The following is a 20,676-nucleotide window of genomic DNA, read 5'->3' on the forward strand; positions in this document are numbered from 1 at the left end:
ATCATGATGAGACCTTGATTCCCTGGCTTGAGCTATCGCCCCATTAGCGTCGTAGTGTTGGTACACTAGAGACACTTTCTGGTTGGAACCGAATAGAGAGTTCATGAATGAACTTTCTCATCCAAACAACATTGTTGTAAGCTTCTATATAGCAATATATTTTGCATTCACAATGGAACACACTAAAGTTATTACTTTTAATGTTTCCATCCAAATATCTCTTTAGTCATAATAAAGAGATATCTGATTATCTCTTCATTCATAATGAAGAAACATCCAATGATGGATTAGATTCATAATCTAATACATTTACGCTTCCACTACGATACTCTAATTCTTCCTCATTCTTGAGGAATCCATCCTTTATTATTTCTCAAATACTTAAGGATTCACTTGACAGCTACCATGGTTCTGATCCTGGGTTTGCATTGATATTGTCTTGTACCGATCTTGGTACAACTCATTTCAACGTTTTTCATACAATATGAAATACATAAATCACCTTTCTGCGTATACATAAAAGATTCTATTTACGCATTATTTCTTTTGGAGTCAAAGGGTACCTTCCCTTTGAGAAGAGCTACCTCCTAGTCTCACTAGAGTTGTTCTTCTAATTGAAGTTTATCATCATATGAGAAACTTCCTAGCATCTTTTGTCTATCATTAGGGCTTCATATAATCCAATTATATCTTGAAATCTATCATTATAGATTTCCATCCCATGTTTATAGACTATGTCTCCCATACACATTCTATCGTTATAGAATGTTTAAAGTCATAACTTTAACGAAGAAGTATTCTTTTCATTTCCAAAATTAATATATCATATATGTGTGTGTGTGTGTGTATATATATATATTCAAATTTAGGAACATGATTAACTCCCACTAATCTTTTGTAAACCTAGTAAACAAAAGATTCATTTACATCTTTATGAGAAATCAAACGATTTGATCTTTCTCTCATAAGACGCTTATAGCTCCCACTAGCTTGCTAAGATTCATGATGGATGGATCTCTACAACTTACATGTCTTGTGATTCATAGTTTTATACATATATTATCAAGACTATCTTAATAATGGTTTCGAAAACCCATATTATGTCCACACATTGAATCACCATTTAGTTGTAGCCAGCAATCTTTGAATTAATTGAAACCAAGACTACGTCAAAGATGGTTTCTTCCAAGTCAACCAATCTCTTTGATTGTAGTCACCTTAAGCTACCAATTAGCTATTACAAGTTTCACTATTTCGGGTCAAATGGTACTTTACCATTTCCTTGAGTATGTGTCGTATGTACACTCAATGTAGTCATAAGGATTTTCATTCTTATTTCTTTCGAATTAAGAGGTGTAACTCTATGACATAGTCATAAAGTTCAAACCATTCAACTGAGACGGTTTATAAATCCTTCTCGACTACCTTAGAGCTTGTGGTGTAGGAACTAGGTTGTTATATTTGTTGATTATCATCTTGTCTCTCAAAGAACCCATTCTTTGAGTTCTATCTCTCGTTCATTTGTGCTTAAGCAAATCATATTGTAGGATTACAATGAACTACCCAACAAAACAACATTTGTTAGTTGGTTTATAGAAGTGATATCCAAAGGTTAATTTAAGGATATCCACAAGATAATTTTCAAACAAATATTGCTTATTAGCACATAACCTCAAATATTAACACGATTAAGACTTATCTTTCTTTCCAACTACATCCTATGGAGTCATGAAAATTTTGGAAGATCTTCTAATTGACAATCATATTTTCTTAGAAGTATATATCCTATATATGGGTAATTGATAACATCCAACAAACTAAATCTTATTCAAGTTCGTTCTTCTCCTAATGGAGAAATCCATTATCTTATGATGCTTCTTTCCTTGATATCTTTCAAGGAAACTGTTCTAAAGTGTTACCTTTCCTTGGATCAAATCTAATGAGGTAAATACTTTAGACGTCTTACTCATCAACTTACATTTTTTTAATTCTTTGAAACTTTTTGCAAAGTATTCGGACTTGTGTTTATTCAAAATAAACGATAGTCCAACCGAGAGCGATTTTCGGTGAATGTCTTACAACATGAGTAGTATTATGTTGTGGACAAGTGCCACTAACATCTAAGTGAATTAACCTCAACAACTTTGTGATTCTTTCTTCCTTTCCAAAAGAATAAAGATTCAAACATTTTGCCTCTATACAATTTTAACAAGAAGGCATTGGATCCGGATCTAACGATCCAAAGCATCCATCTATGACCAACTCATAATTTATGTTCTAGAGGTATCACAACTCAGTTGGGATTAGTCACTACCTTGCAACCTTTTGGGTTTTAAGCATCGTTATATTCTAAACAGTTGACACTACCATATCATCTATACTATAGAGATAATCAATTAGATTACAATAATCTAATCATTCATCAATAAAGAACAATGTTTTGTCAAACAAAACATTCATCCATTTCTCATACGGAATTAAGTTCCTTTATTCAAATTGGAATGTAAAGACAATCTTTGTTTTTCCATTTTTGTTGGTAGTTCATATGAGGAAGTAAGTACTATCTTCTTTCGCAGAGATCTACATTTGATTCACGTTCTGAATGTGAAGTACTTTCTCTTCTCATTAATCTTCTACTTCTTATTAGCCACACTTTTACAACGATTGTAAAACATAGTTACTAATACAGAATCAAGCATTCAAGTAGAAGAACCAACTGTTTTGAACTATTTAAGAACAATTTACTACACCTTTGAAAGGTGTGTTCTTGACATTTGCAAGACATTTCTTGCAAATGCCCCTTCCAATGTCCATCATTTCATAAAGAAAGTTTGTTTCCTTGGAGTTATTTCGCCTTCTTCATTTGACTTCTCATTTGACTACAATAGTCATGGTCCCTAAACTCCCATTATGTCTCTTGAAACTTATTTCAATTGTGTTATATACATCAAATAATTTGGAGAGCGTGTGGTTATTATTCACTCTATAGTTTACAATCAACTTAGTGAACCATTTGGATAGGGACACAAAAGTGAAGTCCTTGCCTAGTTTCCGTCTCGTGAAGTGGTTTAAAACTTCAACACTCAATGATTCAAAATCTTCATAAGTCCATGTTGATGGACTATTTTTGTCAACCAACCATTATGTTCTAAACATAATTACAAACTTTCAAGAGTTGTTTAAGGCAACTCTCATTTCTTCATACAACAATTTGTAAGTGAAGAATCATGGCACATAAAGTGTCCATGCCCTTGTACTTACTTCTCAAGTTCCTTATTCATGTAACAAAGAAACGAGCACTAATGTTTGCGTTAACTAAGGGTTGTTCAAAGCAACTCTTACTTCTTCATACAACAATTTTTAATTGAAGAATTATGACATTAAAAGTGTTGTCCTCTTTATGATAGACTTATCTAACATGTTCTTCCAATGATACATTATCAATAGGAAGATTGCGAGGATAAGACTACTTAGGTACATATACAAGCCATTAAAGACAATCTATGGGATTGTAGTACCAAGTCCGGAAACTAAAGCTTTCGGCTTTTTCTTTGTCAAGTTTTGGATAGCGTTTGCAAATATATAGGTAAATAAATACATAACGAATATAAATTGATTGATTTTAAGCCATTTGATCCGGGTCTATAAATCAAATAGCACCACCCACTATTTTTGGCAAATTCCATATCCCTCATCAGAATTCAAGAGTTTTGGAGGAAACTCTTAGTAGGTTATGGGAGACTCATCATTACCAAGCCCACCTCACAATGATATGATGTTGGCTAGCATCAATAATAATAAGAGAGTACGCTTACTCATTTGCATCTCTTGCAAGTACCCATCTTATTTGTCCTCTAAAGAATAAAGCCTCACAATGATATGAAGTTGGCTCCATTGCACTTAGTTAAGTCATTCCCACCATGCAAGTTCGAGTAGGGGTTCAAGAACAACCTCACAATGATATGATGTTGATCATTCTCGTTGCCTACCTTCACAACATCATATACGCATATAGAACTCCTCCTGAGTGTAAGCACGCACTTTGTACTCCCCCATGATAGGGTGAAGTCGGTGTATGAGTCACAAACGATCGGAGCCTACCACGGTGGAAGGCCACGAAAGAGTGTTCAAAGCACTCTCATGCTTATCAACTTAATAATGGTTTGGTTGAGGGTTTTAGGTCTCATCACATATAAGCATGCATTTTAATCTTATTAAAACAATTTGGTCCTATTACAACTATTGGTCCATATGATTGATTTAGTTGTATATGATACTCCCACTATGCTTGTAAAACGGTTTTTAAAGCAAGAGTATATGGTACTACTAACATAAGGTTTGCATTCATTGATGGACTATATAGTTGCCTTAGGGCCTTAGGATGACTATGAACCTTTGATTCAATCCAACACGAGCCTAGTGTTGAATCTCGGTCTAAGGATGGTGATTGATTTTAGTTACGCGTTTAATCACACTAAGGCGTGTTTTCTTATTGGGCGTTTGACCATCTACTTCATTTTCATGCATATCAAATGAAGCAAGAAAGAAGTACTTCAAAGTAAAGAAGAGCTTATGCTCTTTTACAACATTTGATCAAAACAAATTACTTTAAAGTAAAGAAGAGCTTATGCTCTTTTACAATATTTGATCATATCAAATTACAACCAAAATCTAATCTACACATTCCCATGGTTCAAACAAATTTGAGATGGCCTTTCACATAGCTCAATTATCGTAGGCTTAGGTTCATAATTCCCCTTTCTTTAATTAATTAACGCTTTAACTAATTAAACTTGAATGCAACATTTTCATTTGGTTTTTGTATCTATAGAATTGATTTAAATGGAGCTAAATGAAATGAAAATCAATTCTCATTTAAAGATACACAACTATTTTGTTCTCAACTAATTTGGGCCGAAAAACAATAACCTCAACTATTGGGCTATATTGCAAAACACAAACTTTTGAGGTCACTTTGTAAAAACACAAAAGTCCACTACTTCATATAATTACAACTAGAACCCAAAATTTCATCAAAATACAAAAACTTCATTAAAGGAGCAAAACATTTTGTCCTTTAGTGTTTTTGGGCCTTTACGTAAAAATGTAAATTTTCGGGTCAAAGTACAAATACACAAAAGTATCAAAACTTTATGTAATTGCATAAAAGCCCCAAAAGTACCATATTTAATAGGGTGGCCGGTTTTGGATGAGAGAAAGTGTCATAAAACTTTTGAATTTTTCAACAAAAGTGAAAGGTGATGGGTAGTGATTTCCATAAAACATGATTCCTTGGAACAAGGAAAAGATGTAAGTGATTGGTATGGTGTGAATAGTAGAAAAGGTATGGGTATTGATTGAAAATTCAAACCATCTATCACTAACAAAAACTTTATGTAAACAACCAAAAACTTTGAATCAAAATACCCAACCTTTTTGTTCTTACCAAAAACATAACAAGAACAATGAAGAACATCCATGAACATTTTTCACCCAAAGACACCCAAAAAACTCTCAAACTTAAGGGAAAAAACATATTACCATACTAGGGTATTTAGGGGTTCCTATTGTTACTTTAAAACACTTTTAACAAGACAAACATGAACCCAAAAAACCACGCTTTGGATTTGGCCGAATTTCCCCAAAAACATGGCACCAAATTTTAGCTCCAAAATTCATGCTCATATGAACTACATCTACAACATTTGAGATGACAAATTTTCTAACAAAATTTACATTCAAAGAAGCAAGAATAAAGCTTGTAACAATTACAACATTCAAATCATAAACTATGAAAATACAAAACCCAAAAGGATTCACCAACTACTAGACCTAGGCTTTGATCCCACTTGAAGGAAATTTTGTGAAAAACATGTTCATTTGAGCAACATCTATGGCATGCAATTAACAATTAAAGGTGGAATCATGTTTGTATGCACTCAAAACAAAACATTACCCATGAAATTCAAAGCTTAGTAGTTATGTGAACCAAGACTCAACTCAAGAACAAAGTGAGTTGAGAAATTTTATACCTTTGTTGATTCATCTTTGCATAAGCAAAGGCTAATCACCGAAGGAGATGGCCTTCATTCCTTACTTCTTAGCTCCATGGATTTCTTAGATGAGGATGGTTGAAAGGATTCTCCAAGTTCCTAAAGTTGAGAACCTCTAAGTCTCCACACCAAGGTAGGACTTGAAGAAGAGATGAGTGACCTAGAGGAAGTAAGATTGCTAGCTAAAATCCTCTAGGGTGGCCGGCCTCTTAGAGAGAAAAGGGAGCTTGTGTTCTCATATTTTCTCCAAAAGAAACCCTAAGGATGAAATGGCTATAACGTTGCTTTTATACCACCTCACAATGGAGTGGCAAACTTGCAATTAAGCCAAGTTCACTACCCCTCTCTATATGGCCGGTTTTCCCAAGCCTTTGGGCTATTTTGGGCTTTTTGAATTTTGTTTGTTAAGTTGTCGTACAACTTAAGCTAATGGGCTTGTCGATTCGAAGCCCAATTTGGGCTTTAAGGCCTAAAACTAACTCAAGGTTTAAAACGAACTTATTCGTTTGATTAATTAACATATTAATTCATTATTGCCATAAACAATTAAACCATTTAATTGTCCTTACTCATATTCGTCATTTTTTTTCAAGCATTACCTTACACAATGTGCGATCCATTAAGTTCCTTTTAGCAAGGCAGTGGGCGATTAGAACTCTTTCAAATCGATTGTGAATTGAAACTTACTTTCAATTCTTCCTTTAGTGATTATACACATTTAGGGCTTTCATAAACCATGAGTGACACCTAGCAGTATGTCATGATTACCCAAGCTAATCAGAAGAGGTGGAGAACCTATTCAGTTTAGGATTACAATGCAATACAGTCTTTTTCTAATACAATACTCTTGACCACATTGTTTGGTTTGATAGTTTATTCATGTCTACTATCCAATGTGATTCATTTACTTATATGATTACCTTGAATGTGATTTGGAACGACTTCTTAAATCTCATTCATACTCTGGCCAGAGATTCTTAATCATATCATAGAGTATTCTCCCTCAAACAGTTTGAAGGTTAGAGATCCCTTGTTGCGCATTCACTTGCCTCCATGGCTAAGTGGGTTAACCCCAACTATGTCGTGGACACCCTCGGATGGAATGACTTTGACATAGTCAAAGATCAAGGACCTAACCACAAGACAACTATGATGCCTTAAGTCAAAGGACTACTTTGCATTATCCTAACCATGAGTTCTCATGTGACATGAGTACGAGAACTCCTTGTTGATCGTGTTCAGTGAACTCATTCTCTATTGAGCACCTACGTACTTTTCTTGGTGTCAGTCACACCAATGACTCGAGACCAGTCACTCTCCCTAAGAGAAGACATAACACATATTAATCTTAACGGACTGTCAATGCCTAATTGGCAATCCTATGATCAGGAACGTTTAGAATATGTATATGAAAAAGAATGGTCTCATGAATCTAACTTCTTTAGATCGCATTCTCCCAATTACATATTCCTTGGACTTATCGTTTAAGCGTATAACATTTATATGAGAAGCTTCAAACAATAACCTTTGCCCTTGAAATTAAACTATATTAGTTTAACATGTGAAATGTCCATAAAGTATCATTATATGATTGGTTTTAGGGCATATTTCAAACACAAGATATAGCGATGTCTCCAATGGTAAAGACATAGCCCGTTTGAGAACGTGCCCTATGAGTGTCAGACAGATATTCAGCATCTGCGTGACCAACAAGGCAGGAATCAACCCGAGAACCAAAAAGGGCGACACCTCTCGAAGATTTGTGGGTGTAGAACAAGCCCAAATCCGTCGTACCCTTGAGGTAGCGAAAAATGTCTTTAACACCATTCCAGTGTCTACGTGCGGGTGCATTGCTGTAACTAGCCAAAAGATTAACAGCGAAGGAAATGTCGGGTCTAGTGCTTTGATCCAAGTACAATATAGCCCCAATTGCACTTAGGTATGGAACCTCGAGCTCTAAAATTTCTTCCTCATCCTACTTTGGATGGAAATGATCTTGTTAGCATCTAAAGTCTGAATGACCATAGGTGTACTCGAAGGCTTCCCTTTATCCTCATTAAAACGTCGCAACACCTTTTGGGTGTAGTTCGATTAATGTACTAGGATTCCATTCGAACAATGCTCGATTTTCAGGCCAAGACAATATTGAGTTTCCCAAGATCTTTCATCTCAACTTCTGATTTCAAGTGAATGCATCATCGACGATCACATATTCCAAACTTTATCCAATACTGTGTAATGAACCAAAATCTTGCAATTCTCTGGAGGTCGGGTTGTCTCATTTAAGACATCACCATAATCTAGAATAACCTCATGCGTTAGAACACACAAGTGAGCGATGACCGAATTCAAACTAAGGTCATTAGTTGGTGTTGATTTCCTCTTTCAGGGTTGTGAATCCTTTGAACCAGGGGGGTCTACCACGCTTCAGGGTCAGAGCAGATGATTGGATAGCCACCAATGTACCGGGCTACATGGAAGTGTAGCCTTCCCACCTTCAGGGATGGTCCGACCTTCCTAGGCGAGATTACGACGTATGTTGGGTAAGTCTATCCTTGCAGGCGCGTTTGCAGCAGGTATATGTGATATTGTCACCTTAGTTAGATCAGTAAAAACGTCTAGCATGCTTTGAGCAATGATCTGAAGATCTATAATTCGTCGCACCTCAGTTTCAGACTAGGCAGTGTAGGGATCTAAATGAGACATAATGGGAGCATACCACGACAATTCGTAGCATTCTCCAGGAACGTTAACATGCTTATCTCCCCCTAATGATGAAAAGACTATCTCATCAAAGTGACAATCCGCAAAACGTGCAGTAAATAGATCTTCTGTCAAGGGCTCTAAATAGTGAATAATTGATGGCGAATCATAACCGATATAGATTCTCATTTTCCTCTAAGGACCCATTTTGGTACGTAGTGGCAGTGCTATTGGCACATAAACTGCACACCTAAACACATGTAAATGCGAGATGTCAGGCTCGTATCCAGTAACCAACTGTAACGGTGAATGAGGTTGGGTAGGGGTGGGCCTTAGGCGGACAAGCATAACTGCGTGTAATATTTTATAGCCCCAAGCAGATACCGGCAGTTTGGCTCACATAACCAAAGTCCAAGCTATCAGTTGAAGGCGCTTTATAAAAGCTTCTGCTAGGCTATTTTAGGTGTGAGCATGGGGCACAAAATGTTCGACTTCAATCCCTACTGACATGCAATAATCGTTAAAAGTCTTTGACATAAACTTTCCAGCGTTATCCAATCGAATTGACTTGATCAGATAATCAAAGTGATGAGCCTTTAGCTTAATAATTTGTGCTAGGAGTTTCACAAGTGCAACATTGTGTGTGGACAACAAGAAAACATGTGACCATCGTGTCGATGCATCAACCAACACCATAAAGTATCTAATTGGTCCACATGTTGGTTAGATAGGTCCACAAATATCCCTTTGAATCTTCTGAAGAAACTTAGGAGGGTTGTGAATAATCTTTGTAATCGAGGGTTGAGTATTCAACTTCCCTAAAGAACACGCTTTTGCATGGCTAGAATCCATCGTAAGGAGGTAAATGATGCCCATGTGATGATTTGAGGATACGACACATCATGTCACGTCCGGGATGTCCCATACGGTCATGCAAAAGTAGCAAAGTGCTCTGGAACTCAGGCATAGGGCTGGCCACATGGTGGGCTTCTATGTCACAAATGGTTGTTATGTACAACCCACTCGAGAGACGTTCCAACTTCTTGTGAATATACTTCTGGCCATACTCGTAAGAAATGATACAAAGAAATTCACTTAAATGGTTTTAATATGATATTGATTATCTTGAATATCTCTAAAGCTTAGCAACGTTCTTCCGGAACGTGGAAATAAAGGGCCTCTTTAATGGTTAAGGGTTGACGGCTCTTTGCCGGGACATCGCTGGAATGAGCCACGTTCTTCCGCCCTTGTCTTACTTCAGGACACCTCGTCGGGGGTGCGCTGCATCTTGATACGCTCAAGGAGCTGGTTCACCAAGGTGGTCTGCTACGCGAAGGCTCTCGCCAAATTGGCGACCTGCTAAAGCAGGTGGTGCTCGCCATTTGGATTGGAAGAGTTTGGATAATGGGCATCTCCATGTGTAGTGGAAGTATAGTGAACTGCAGATACAAACTTGAGCCCAAAGTGGGCATTCTTGTAGAAAAGTAGGGTGAAAATGACCGTGAGTCAATCACGGGACCAGTGGTCGAAATCTGGATCGCTGGAGATGGCCTCGGATTGGATAAGGATAGGGGCGACCATCGTGTTAGGGTTTTACCCTACACGTGGCGGCATCCTATTGGCCAAGTGTTTTATGGAGAAATATTCTCTAAATATTCTCAAGATATTAAATAAGAAACATTATCTTGAGAAAATGGAGTAATTATCCCTAATTTATTTAAATTGAGATAACTTACTTGATTGGAGTCAATCTTCAATTGGGAATGTTTAAAGATAGGATTTTGGTAATTAATCTTTATCTTTAATGCTTTGACTTTTCGTTGAGCTGTGGGCAGTCATATTCAACTACTGGGACTTTTAGGGATGTGAGCTGCGCATGAGAGCATCTGAGAGGCTTACCCATTTACTGAGGGCAATCTTATCTTTCTTGAGCAAAAATCCACGTGTCACCTCTAAAATTTTTAGAATTATTTTAGGTTATACAGTAACTTGCTATCAACTGTTCTTATTTTTAAAAGAGAAATAAAAAATAAAATAAAAAACAGTCACACCATATGATATAACAATTCACATTATCTCGTCACATTATCATCTCATTTTTCAAATCAACTCATTTAATCAAATTATTCGAGACTAATCAAATTTATTAAACCTTGTCGTGTTTAATTTGAAAATAAATTGAAATAGTACAAACTATGAAAAATAAATATCATTTTGTAGTTGGATATGAAAAACGATTTTCAAACAGCTTTTCATTTGCTTTTTCATTTTGTCGGAAAAAAAAAAAAACATGAACATATGTTTAATCTACTTGTTCACTTACTTATGATCAATGTATTTTTACCGTATAAATAATATAATAGAAACAATCCGTTGTCTCTATTATCATGTAAAAATAATCTCTACAAACTATTATTCAATTTAAAAAATATTTATTCATCTATATGTGTCAAATAAATTGACAATTTTGATAACAAGTAACAATAGAGTTTTAAAAAATTGATTTTGTCGTCTCTCATCCTATCTCTTCTTTTTAATTTAGACAGTTTAAAATTATTTTGATGGTTTAAAGTTAAGGAAAACAGTTTAAAATTATTTTGATGGTTTAAAGTTAAGGAAAACTAATTAAAAGAGTTTGAAAACTTTGAGTTTTAACAATAAAAATAAAATAAAAGAAAAAATAAATAGTATTATGATTGACTTTTTAATGTAAAAATATAATTTCTCGTTAAAATTCTTTTAAAGTTATGCCACATATTTTATGAGCTTATTTTATTAAATAAATAAATAAATAAATAAAACTTATTAAAAACATGGAACAACTCCAACCCACCAGATTGAAAGGACAGAAAGGGACGTGAGGGGAGAGGATATCTGGAGGATATCTCGCTTCTCTCTCTCTCATACACAGAGTAATGGCAGACCACGGTATCACCTCCCCCCTCCTCTCTCCTCCACCTTCCGATCACTCCCACTTGATCCTCACCGTCCAAGACGACACCGATACCGATAGCCACCACAACGGCACCCACACTCATCAGAGCACCAGCGCTCACCACCACCACTCTCGTAACCCTTTTGCGTTTCTCGGGTCCGATGGGTTCACCGTGCCCGTTTCCACCACCGCGGACCCGTTTCGGAACCACACCCTGGAGATTACGGGTGTTTATGAGTGGTTAAAGATCGGAATTTGTCTGCCCGTCGCCCTGGCTCGGCTGGTGCTGTTTGGGGCCTCGTTGGTGATTGGGTTTTTGGCGACGAAATTGGCTCTTCAGGGGTGGAAGGATAAGAAGAACCCTATGCCTAGGTGGAGGTGCAGGATTATGTGGATCACTAGGGTCTGTACTCGATGCATTCTCTTCGCTTTTGGGTAAGTTTGATCTGAATTTTTGTTGGGTTTTTGTTTTTGTTTGTTATTCTGTTCTGGGTTGGTTAAGCTGTGTTCGGTTGCTGGGAAAGTGGAGGAATGGACTAGAAACTGGAATTTGGAATTTTTATTTTAATTGAGGTGAGGTAGTTAGTTTGATTGGAAATGGTCAGATGGAAGCTTAGGATTGTGAAATGTTTCTTGGGACCCGTTTGGATGCTGAAAAGTGAAAACTTGAGCAAGTAATGAACTTTGAGTTTTGGGTATATTTAATTGCTGCAATCAAAGTGAAGGGAATAGTTTTATTAGATTCAATTGAAAGGAAGGATAAGAAGTGTTGGAGTAAACTATTAGATTGTCTTGGAAAATTGAAAATACAAACTGGAGCGAAATGGTATCGGGTGTAATAAGTAATCGTTTGGCAGTTTATCCCTTTCATGTTATTGTTGATTTTCGTTTTAATCTCTGTTTCCTCGGAGTTTTAAAATTTTGATTTTTCCCTTCTGCACCCCTTTTTGCAGCTACCACTGGATAAGACGGAAAGGAAAACCAGCTCCTAGAGACATTGCTCCAATAGTCGTTTCAAACCATGTATCTTTTATTGAACCTATCTTCTATTTCTATGAATTATTCCCCACAATTGTGGCATCGGAATCCCATGATTCCCTACCTTTTGTAGGGACGATCATCAGAGCAATGCAGGTAATTTCAAAGTAATTGTGCACTTCATTTGCTAACAAACTTGTTTCAGTCTCTTTGGTTGATGGAATTATATTCGGTTTTCTTAGTTTGTCTTATTGTTTTACGTTGTCAGGTGATATATGTTAATAGGTTTTCAGCATCATCAAGGAAGCAAGCCGTTAGTGAAATCAAGGTAGAAAGTTTCTGTTAGTTCTTGGTTATCCTTATTTGATTAGTAAGTTATAAGCCCATTTAGAATCATAGGTTGGTGACCATTGTCACTGCCAGTCGGTTGTTATAAAAGTATATATGCTTCTGCTTTCCTCCTTATAATTATTAAGTTATCTTTTTAATTATTTGGGTGCCCTTACCTTGAACCATCTCTCTTTCAACTGTAAATTGTTGCTTCCTTAAAACTATAATTGTATTTCTTGTGATGTGGTCTCTTGACTTGGACACTGTATTCTTGTGAGATTTTAGCCTGAATCACCATGTTAATGTAAATAATAGATTAATTTAAACCAAATTAAACTTCCAAGCCCACAAATCAATTATAGTAATATATGCAAATACGACGTCGATCCCACAGAGATTGCTTTAACACAATTTAACCGATTAATTACTCTAAACTTAATTAAACAAACAAAGGATAGATTGAGTTGAAAAATTGAGTAAATTGATTAAGACTAAAATTGACGAGAAAAAGAAAAGAAAATTAATTAAAATAAACACATGGTACAAGAAAGTCTAAGGTTATGAATTCACCAATAACAATCCCATTTACTTTTCCTATAGCCAACTACTATCCAATTACCATGCCAATTACTCAATTTGTCATAGATTGTAATACTTACATGCTCTTTTAGTCCAACTGCAGCTGGAATACACTTTACTTCACTTTTTGGTATTTATCTTCGTTTAATTAGTTGCATGTTGGATGTAACTGTGTGAATCCATACTACTTTAGGAGATAAAAAGTTAAGTGTTTTTATCATTTTTATAAGCTATTTGATACAGAAATGTGCTTTCAAGGATCTGAATACAGAGAAAAGCTTCGTGTGGTAGATTTCCTCAAGTTCTTTTATTTCCCGAGGGAACCACAACCAACGGGAGATATCTCATTTCATTTGAACTTGGTGCATTCATCCCTGGTTTTGCCATCCAACCAGTAGTTGTACGATATCCCCATGTACACTTTGACCAATCCTGGTAGGACACTTTTCCAATTTGAAACTTTCATTTGGTGCTGTCTTCAGTGGTATCTAATAATGTTTCATGTGGAATGCTGTTCAGGGGGCACATTTCATTGGCAAGGCTCATGTTTAGAATGTTCACACAGTTTCACAATTTCATGGAGGTAATCTCTTTCTCCTATTTGATTTTGGTTGATGCACCGTGTGGTGTTATAAGATTTTTGTATTGCATGGGCATTGATTTAGATAAATTGAATTGAGCAGGTAGAGTACCTTCCTGTTGTTTCACCCCTTGAGAACAAGAAAGAAAGTGCTATCTGTTTTTCGGAGAGGGTGAGAATTTTTGTTAAATTGATTTGCTGACTGTTTTTCTTGAGCCATGAGTTTAGTTTTGCACTGCACATTTTCTGTTCTGCCATTGTTTTGTAGATTGTTAATAGAAGTTGACACGTATGAATATATGCAGACTAGTCATGCTATTGCAACTGCACTCAACGTTGTACAGACATCTCATTCATATGGAGACTTAATGCTTCTCACGAAAGCATCTCAGTCAAAATTGAAACCGGTAAACATCTTGGTTAATACTTACTTCTTAAGAATTTTTTTTTTGTTTGAAACCAACCTATAAACCTGAGACCAGCCCACCACATTCATTTACCCTAGCCAAAGCCCAACAATTTAGCATTACAAGAACTTCTATGTCATTTTGTTTAAAAAAATTTAAGAGCTATTCACAACCGATTTATCTGTACTAAATGTTTCTATATGTTCACAGGAGCGACCTTCGGTGTATATGGTTGAAATGGCAAGTGTAAAATCAGTAAGACATTCATATAATTGCTCTCTCTCTCACTCTCTCTCTCTCTCTCTCTCTCTCTCTCTCTCTCTCTATCTATATATGTATATATAATATTATGAACTGCAAGAGAATTTATAGTTGTGCATCCTGGTGTGTAGATTAACATTATAGTTTTAGATACTATAACTGATTTTTTATTTTTCCACAGGAGTGACATTCAGCTTATACGGTTGAAATAACTTCTATCTTTTTCTTAGAAAAAGTTACATTTGGAAATTAGTTTAATATTTTTCTTGCACCTCATTTATTTCCTCTGAATACTCTATTCTAAAGTTGTGGATGATTTGCAAAATCAGCCATTAGTACTTATAGATCTGATCAAATATGCCCAATAAAAGCATTCAGTAAACAAGGGCAAGGCTGTTGAAATAGTTTAAGATGACTATTTAATTCCTTGGTCATGACTGTGTTGCTTGTGTGCCTGTATTCTCAAGGCGCTTGTCCTTTATTTACATACTGTAACATAATGATGCGGCGCTTGAAAACAGAATAATTTCACGAGCATACCAGAGTAGACAAGGACGAAGTTGCCAATATTATCCTACTTATTTCATTGATTCAATGCATTGACAAGTTATAGTGCTAACGTCTACCAGAGTGGCTATAGCTTCTTGAATACAGTCTAATGCGTCTACTTTTTGCATGTTATATGCTATTTCTATCTGCTGGCAATACAGAGTGTCTAAGTTTGATATCCTTTATAAGTTATTGCGCCCTTTGCTTTGGTTAACAATATATTTGAATTTATGTCTTGTTTTTCAGTTACTCCATATAAGTGGCATGGAAGCTGTAGACTTTCTGGATAAGTTTCTTTCTATGAATCCAGACCCAAGGTATTCTTGAAACTATCATTACATTGAAGCTATCACCGAGTCTTATTTTTGGCGAGTGATGTTTTTCAACCATTATTATTATGGAAAACTAATGAAAAGGACTTGAAAACTTTGAGTTTTAACGATAAGGACAAAATAAAGGGTAAAGTGAATAGTACCAGGATTGACTTTTTAGTGTAAAAATATGGTTTTTCGTTAAAGTGAACAGTACCGGGAGCTTTTCATTAAAGTTCCCTTATTAATATTGTCAATGCCGCAGTTGGTTATTTAAATTTAATATCTGTCATCTGAATTATGATTCATATATAATTCAGTTGCCTCCACCTTGTTTCTTGTAAATATCTTCCCTCCTGCCATATGCTCTTAAGTTCTTAACATTTATGGTGGAAATTCTTGTTACTAGATAAATGTAATTAGTTGTGTTAAGATTGCTTGTTCAAGATGATACATTAAATGCTCTTAGAATGTCATGTTTTAATGGCAAATATCAGTCCTGCCAACCCAAAAAACCAAAAGGGTGCATGCTTTCTCTTTATTGTCTTTGACTCTTTGTCAGTCGTACTAACACCAACTATTATGTGTGTACTATTTGTGTTCATCCTGCTTCTAAATTGTATGCATTTTGACAATTTTTTTTTTCATTTTCATGTTTGTACAATTTCGTTCCTAAAGCTTTGCAACTTCTATAGTTCACTTAGCAATGCTTAAGGCCTTGGACAATTTATTTAACATCATTTAGTGATTAGATTCTAGCGAATAATTTAGTTAAATACAGTGGCATTTGAAATGCTTAACTTACTAGTGCTTTGAATATAAGGAAAACTAATTAAAAGGGCTTGAAAACTTTGAGTTCTAACCATAAGGACAAAATAAAGGGTAAAGTAAATAGTACCAGGATTGACTTTTTAGTGTAAAAATGTGGTTTTTCGTTAAAGTGAACAGTACCTGGAGCTTTTCGTTAAAGCTCCCTTGAATATATGCAAAACTTATGGCAAACGCAAGACCTGTAGGATTCTTATTATTGTATCCTGCTTGCAGAGGTCATGTTCACTACCATGATTTCTTAAGGGTGCTAAGACTCAAGACTTGTAGCTTTTCCGAAGAGGTCAGTTACCATTATCTTTTGCTAAACAATTTCTGTCATCTCTTGGTTTGCAGCCTTTGTGAACTCAATGCTAAGATTTAGAGTTTAGACAGTTTATAAGATATGTTCTTGCTTTTCTGATATGAACTTTGGTATATAAGAGATTCACATTAGAATCGTGTGTGTACATGTGTGGGAGTTAGAATAGTGAGTTGGTAAACGTAACATGAATTGATGCTTCAAAGCACCCCAATTCAAATACGGTTGCATGGCTTTTGATACCGTTCTGTTGGTCACCTGGACCTGGTGAAGTTACTTTTTTTTGTCTATATCCTGGAATCCGGATGATTGTTTGCTCCAAGTGTTTGTCCTCTTGTGGACTTCAGTAGCGTACATTACAAGTAGCTTAGTGGCTAGTGTGTTTGCATGGTGTCTACATCTTTAAGGACATGGGAACACGTATCCTTTTGCAGGGTTACACAAGGTCTTAATTATGGGCAGGGTACATGGGCAGGGTACACAGTTTTAAATATGTGGAGAATGCATGATAACCATTCCGGTCTTTTTAATTTTTTGTCTGTTGTCTTTTCCTTATTTTAACTATCGTGATTGTGTTCTGTTTCTGAATGTGTAAAGTATACTGTATTACATATGATTGAGCATTACGGCATGTCAATTGGTTTCTTGAATGTATTTAACTTTCAATTTTCCGTGTCATTCTCATGGAAATATTCTGGATCACAGATATTTGCATTTATGGATGTGGAGAAAAGTGGAGTAATAACGTTTAAGCAGGTAATCGAACACTCCCAACCTCTCTCTCTAGAAATCCACAAAGTTGCGTTAGATAGTTCAATACATGTTGACAGGCATATTCAACTATCATAATAGCTTTGCATATTTCATATTTGGTTAGATACCAAATAATTTAGTTTCACAACTGGAATAACTTTTTGCTCATGCATATATGGGAATTGGGCATAGATGAAGTTGTTTGTGCATCTGAGTTGGTTTTGGTTTATCTTTTATATATGCTAATGTCATGATACCGAGTAGCACATAATTGTATCACTCTGTCGCTTTCAGTTCTTATTTGGATCAGCGCATGTCGTGAAGCAGCCGTTGTTCCGTAGAGCCTGTGAATTCGCCTTTTCAGAATGCGTTTCTGGGGAGAGTGACCACGTTTCAGAACAAAAAGTACACTGCTTGCACTGATTTTCCTTCTTTTGTCATTTTCAAGTCCCACATATCATTTTTATGATGAATTGACTCGTGATTCCTTGTTTCTTAATTGCTTCTGATTCTGAATCAGTTTGGAGAGTCCATCAGGCCCGCAATCCCGGATTTGAATGAGGATGAGGTGATGGCATACCCTTTTAGGCTAGGATTTTTCAACATTGCCTGCACATAATGGAGCATGAAAGCATAGCAAAGATATTACCAATTGCAAGATGACTAATGTGTAATAAATTGCTTGCAGGTCCGTGAACTGTTCAATCTATTTGATTCTGATAATGACGGAAGAATCAGCAAGGAAGATTTTTTGACGTGCCTAAGAAAAAACCCACTACTGATTGCGCTTTTCTCGCCTTGTTTGCTTAACAAAGACATTTCAGAAGATAGTAATAGGTTGGTGGAGGAGATTGTGTAGTGGATGGGTTTCTCTTGAGGGTTTGTGGAGATTTTGTGCAGCATTTGTAACCTCCGATAGTCTGGTATTATTTTGGGTGGATAAGGGAGCGGAGAGAGGCCGAGCTTCGGGTTTGCTAAAGTACAGTGGATGGAGGGAGGACCCCGGGGGGGCCATAATATTTTTGCCTTGCTCCCTAAAACTGGTCATGTCATACCAGAGTTTTGATTCAATTGCTTTTTCTTAATCTGTAAGTTTGTATAAACATCGTTTTAATCTTAGTACTCGCTTTATAACTTCACGTCTGTTGGATGGAACAAATTAAAACAAAAGAAAATTAAGAACGTGTCGTCAAATTTAAATTAGTGGATGTCCTTATTCAGTGTATGGTAGTATACCGTTAGAAACAATCGTGTTAATGTTGAGAGCCTTTTGCATTGCCACATGGGAGATACTTGACCTCGCTCGTTTCTCTCTTCTCTCTTGTTTCTCTCTTGCTTCATACTTTATTTCCAACACGCTCTTAATATTTCTTTGAGAAAATTGTAGCAATAGTCTTTTAACTAGGGGTGGGCATTTGTGCGGGTCAACCGACCAACCCACCCAACATTAATTAATGGGTTGGGTCGGTTAAAAGCCCAAAAAAAATCATTCTTGAGTTTAAACCCGGCCACCCGATGTCATAGCCAATATTGCAAACCCGTCGAAACCTGGCCACTCGAATTCCAGAATATCCTCCTTTCACCAAACCCTCAGACCCAATGTCAATCCTCCTTCCGTCAAACCCTCAAGACAATTTCAAAAATCAAGAAATTGGAAATCACGCAAGAATCAACTTTACCCCTGATTGTTCTCTATGGCCTCTTTGAGATCGATCTCTCCTCCTCTCTATCTATAAAAATCTTACAATTTCATTGTTGTTCTTTGCACCCCTGCATCCCAAAACCCCAATATCTCAGTTCTTGTCATTCTTGATCTATTGGCTGTTGCTTTTAGGTGATGATTTTAGTCATTCACTCAAATTTTGTTCAAATTATTTTCATGTCCAACTATTTTGAAATTCTAACACGATTGTCTCTTTTTGGTGCAGTTTTCTGGGGCTTTGTATTCCCGGGTGGATAAGCTTTGGAAACTTGTGGTGTAAGCTGCTACTTGACTTTTGGTGATTTTTAATTTGAGTATTGATAATAAATTAATTGGAATATTAGACTATGCCTTTCTATGTTGCTATCTATTTAAGTAGTTAGGATTGTCAATTTTCTTAGTCAGCAAAAAGAAAATGTGGCCTTGGTCACCAAAAAAATATACCAACATAGAAAAGTGCGGTGGGTCTATAGAATTTTCTTTTTTAGTTTTATCTTTCCTAATTTTTTTTTTAATATTTCTAATCCAGGTAGCACTGAATTATTGAAGTGTGGGGCCCATAAACCTGCTACTCAAACACTCTTAACGGAAAATCTAACAAAATTGACATCATAGGACCAATGCTCCATATTTTACCAAGTTTAGGGACCAATGCTCCACATTTTATCAAGTTTAGGGACCAATGCTCCACATTTTATCAAATTTAGGGACCAAATTTAATGGATTTTTAGTTCAGGAATTAAAACTACAATTCAACTCAGGAACATTCCTTTAATTTACTCTTTAGCAAGTAAATTCAAGACAAATAACAAATGATTGAGACAAATTGACATTTCTTCCATGATTAATTTTGTACTCAATGGACAAGCTCACTTTGAGATTTTAAATTTATTCTTACCAATGAAAAATCATTTGGTTATCTCCCAATAGCTTGTTCTTTTATTTTATTTTATTTAGCTTGTTCTTTTATTTTTATTTTTATTTTTCAGCACTTTTATGTTGATTTCAATTTTGTTTATTTCATTTTTCGTATATTATTATGAATTTGTTAATTTGATATCTTTTATTTGAGAAGCTCCTACTTTCTTTAATGAGTTGTATCGTGCAATCATGAACTAGAAGTTCATTGACCAAATGATGGTATGATTTTCATGCCCATTCACAATCCACAATGATATGATGGATTCTTACAAATCCGCATGGACATATTTTGAAGCCTTAACACAATGCATTGTGCACGTCTTTGTAAGGATTGCTCACACGGAAAATTGGTCCTCATACCCTCTAAAATTGACCTTGGATCCTCGTATTTCTTCTTGAGAATCTATAAGTGTATATGTGAGCTTAATCAACATCTTATTGTGGATTATTTGACTAATAGCATAAATGTATCTACAAAATTGTCA

At 35.8% G+C, this 20,676-nt stretch overlaps 1 protein-coding gene and 1 long non-coding RNA gene across 2 annotated transcripts; both read left to right on the forward strand.

The window, feature by feature from the left end:
- The first annotated feature begins 11,585 nt into the window (after positions 1-11,585).
- LOC114821066 (lysophospholipid acyltransferase LPEAT2-like) lies at positions 11,586-18,768 on the forward strand. Its single transcript, XM_029092878.2, has 14 exons — positions 11,586-12,126; positions 12,645-12,825; positions 12,938-12,997; positions 13,850-14,013; positions 14,098-14,161; positions 14,262-14,330; positions 14,464-14,565; positions 14,776-14,820; positions 15,622-15,692; positions 16,731-16,797; positions 17,521-17,571; positions 17,863-17,973; positions 18,089-18,136; positions 18,257-18,768. Exons 1-14 carry the CDS (start codon positions 11,672-11,674, stop codon positions 18,425-18,427), a joined length of 1,659 nt encoding a protein of 552 aa, XP_028948711.2. The 5' UTR covers positions 11,586-11,671; the 3' UTR covers positions 18,428-18,768.
- A 337-nt stretch (positions 18,769-19,105) lies between these two features.
- On the forward strand, positions 19,106-19,618 carry LOC139193552 (uncharacterized). The gene is made up of 2 exons (XR_011577767.1): positions 19,106-19,402; positions 19,497-19,618. It is a non-coding gene; the product is annotated as an uncharacterized lncRNA (long non-coding RNA).
- Positions 19,619-20,676: the final 1,058 nt, after the last annotated feature.

This window comes from Malus domestica, chromosome 02 (assembly GCF_042453785.1).
Source record: "Malus domestica chromosome 02, GDT2T_hap1".
NCBI classification, from domain to species: domain Eukaryota; kingdom Viridiplantae; phylum Streptophyta; class Magnoliopsida; order Rosales; family Rosaceae; genus Malus; species Malus domestica.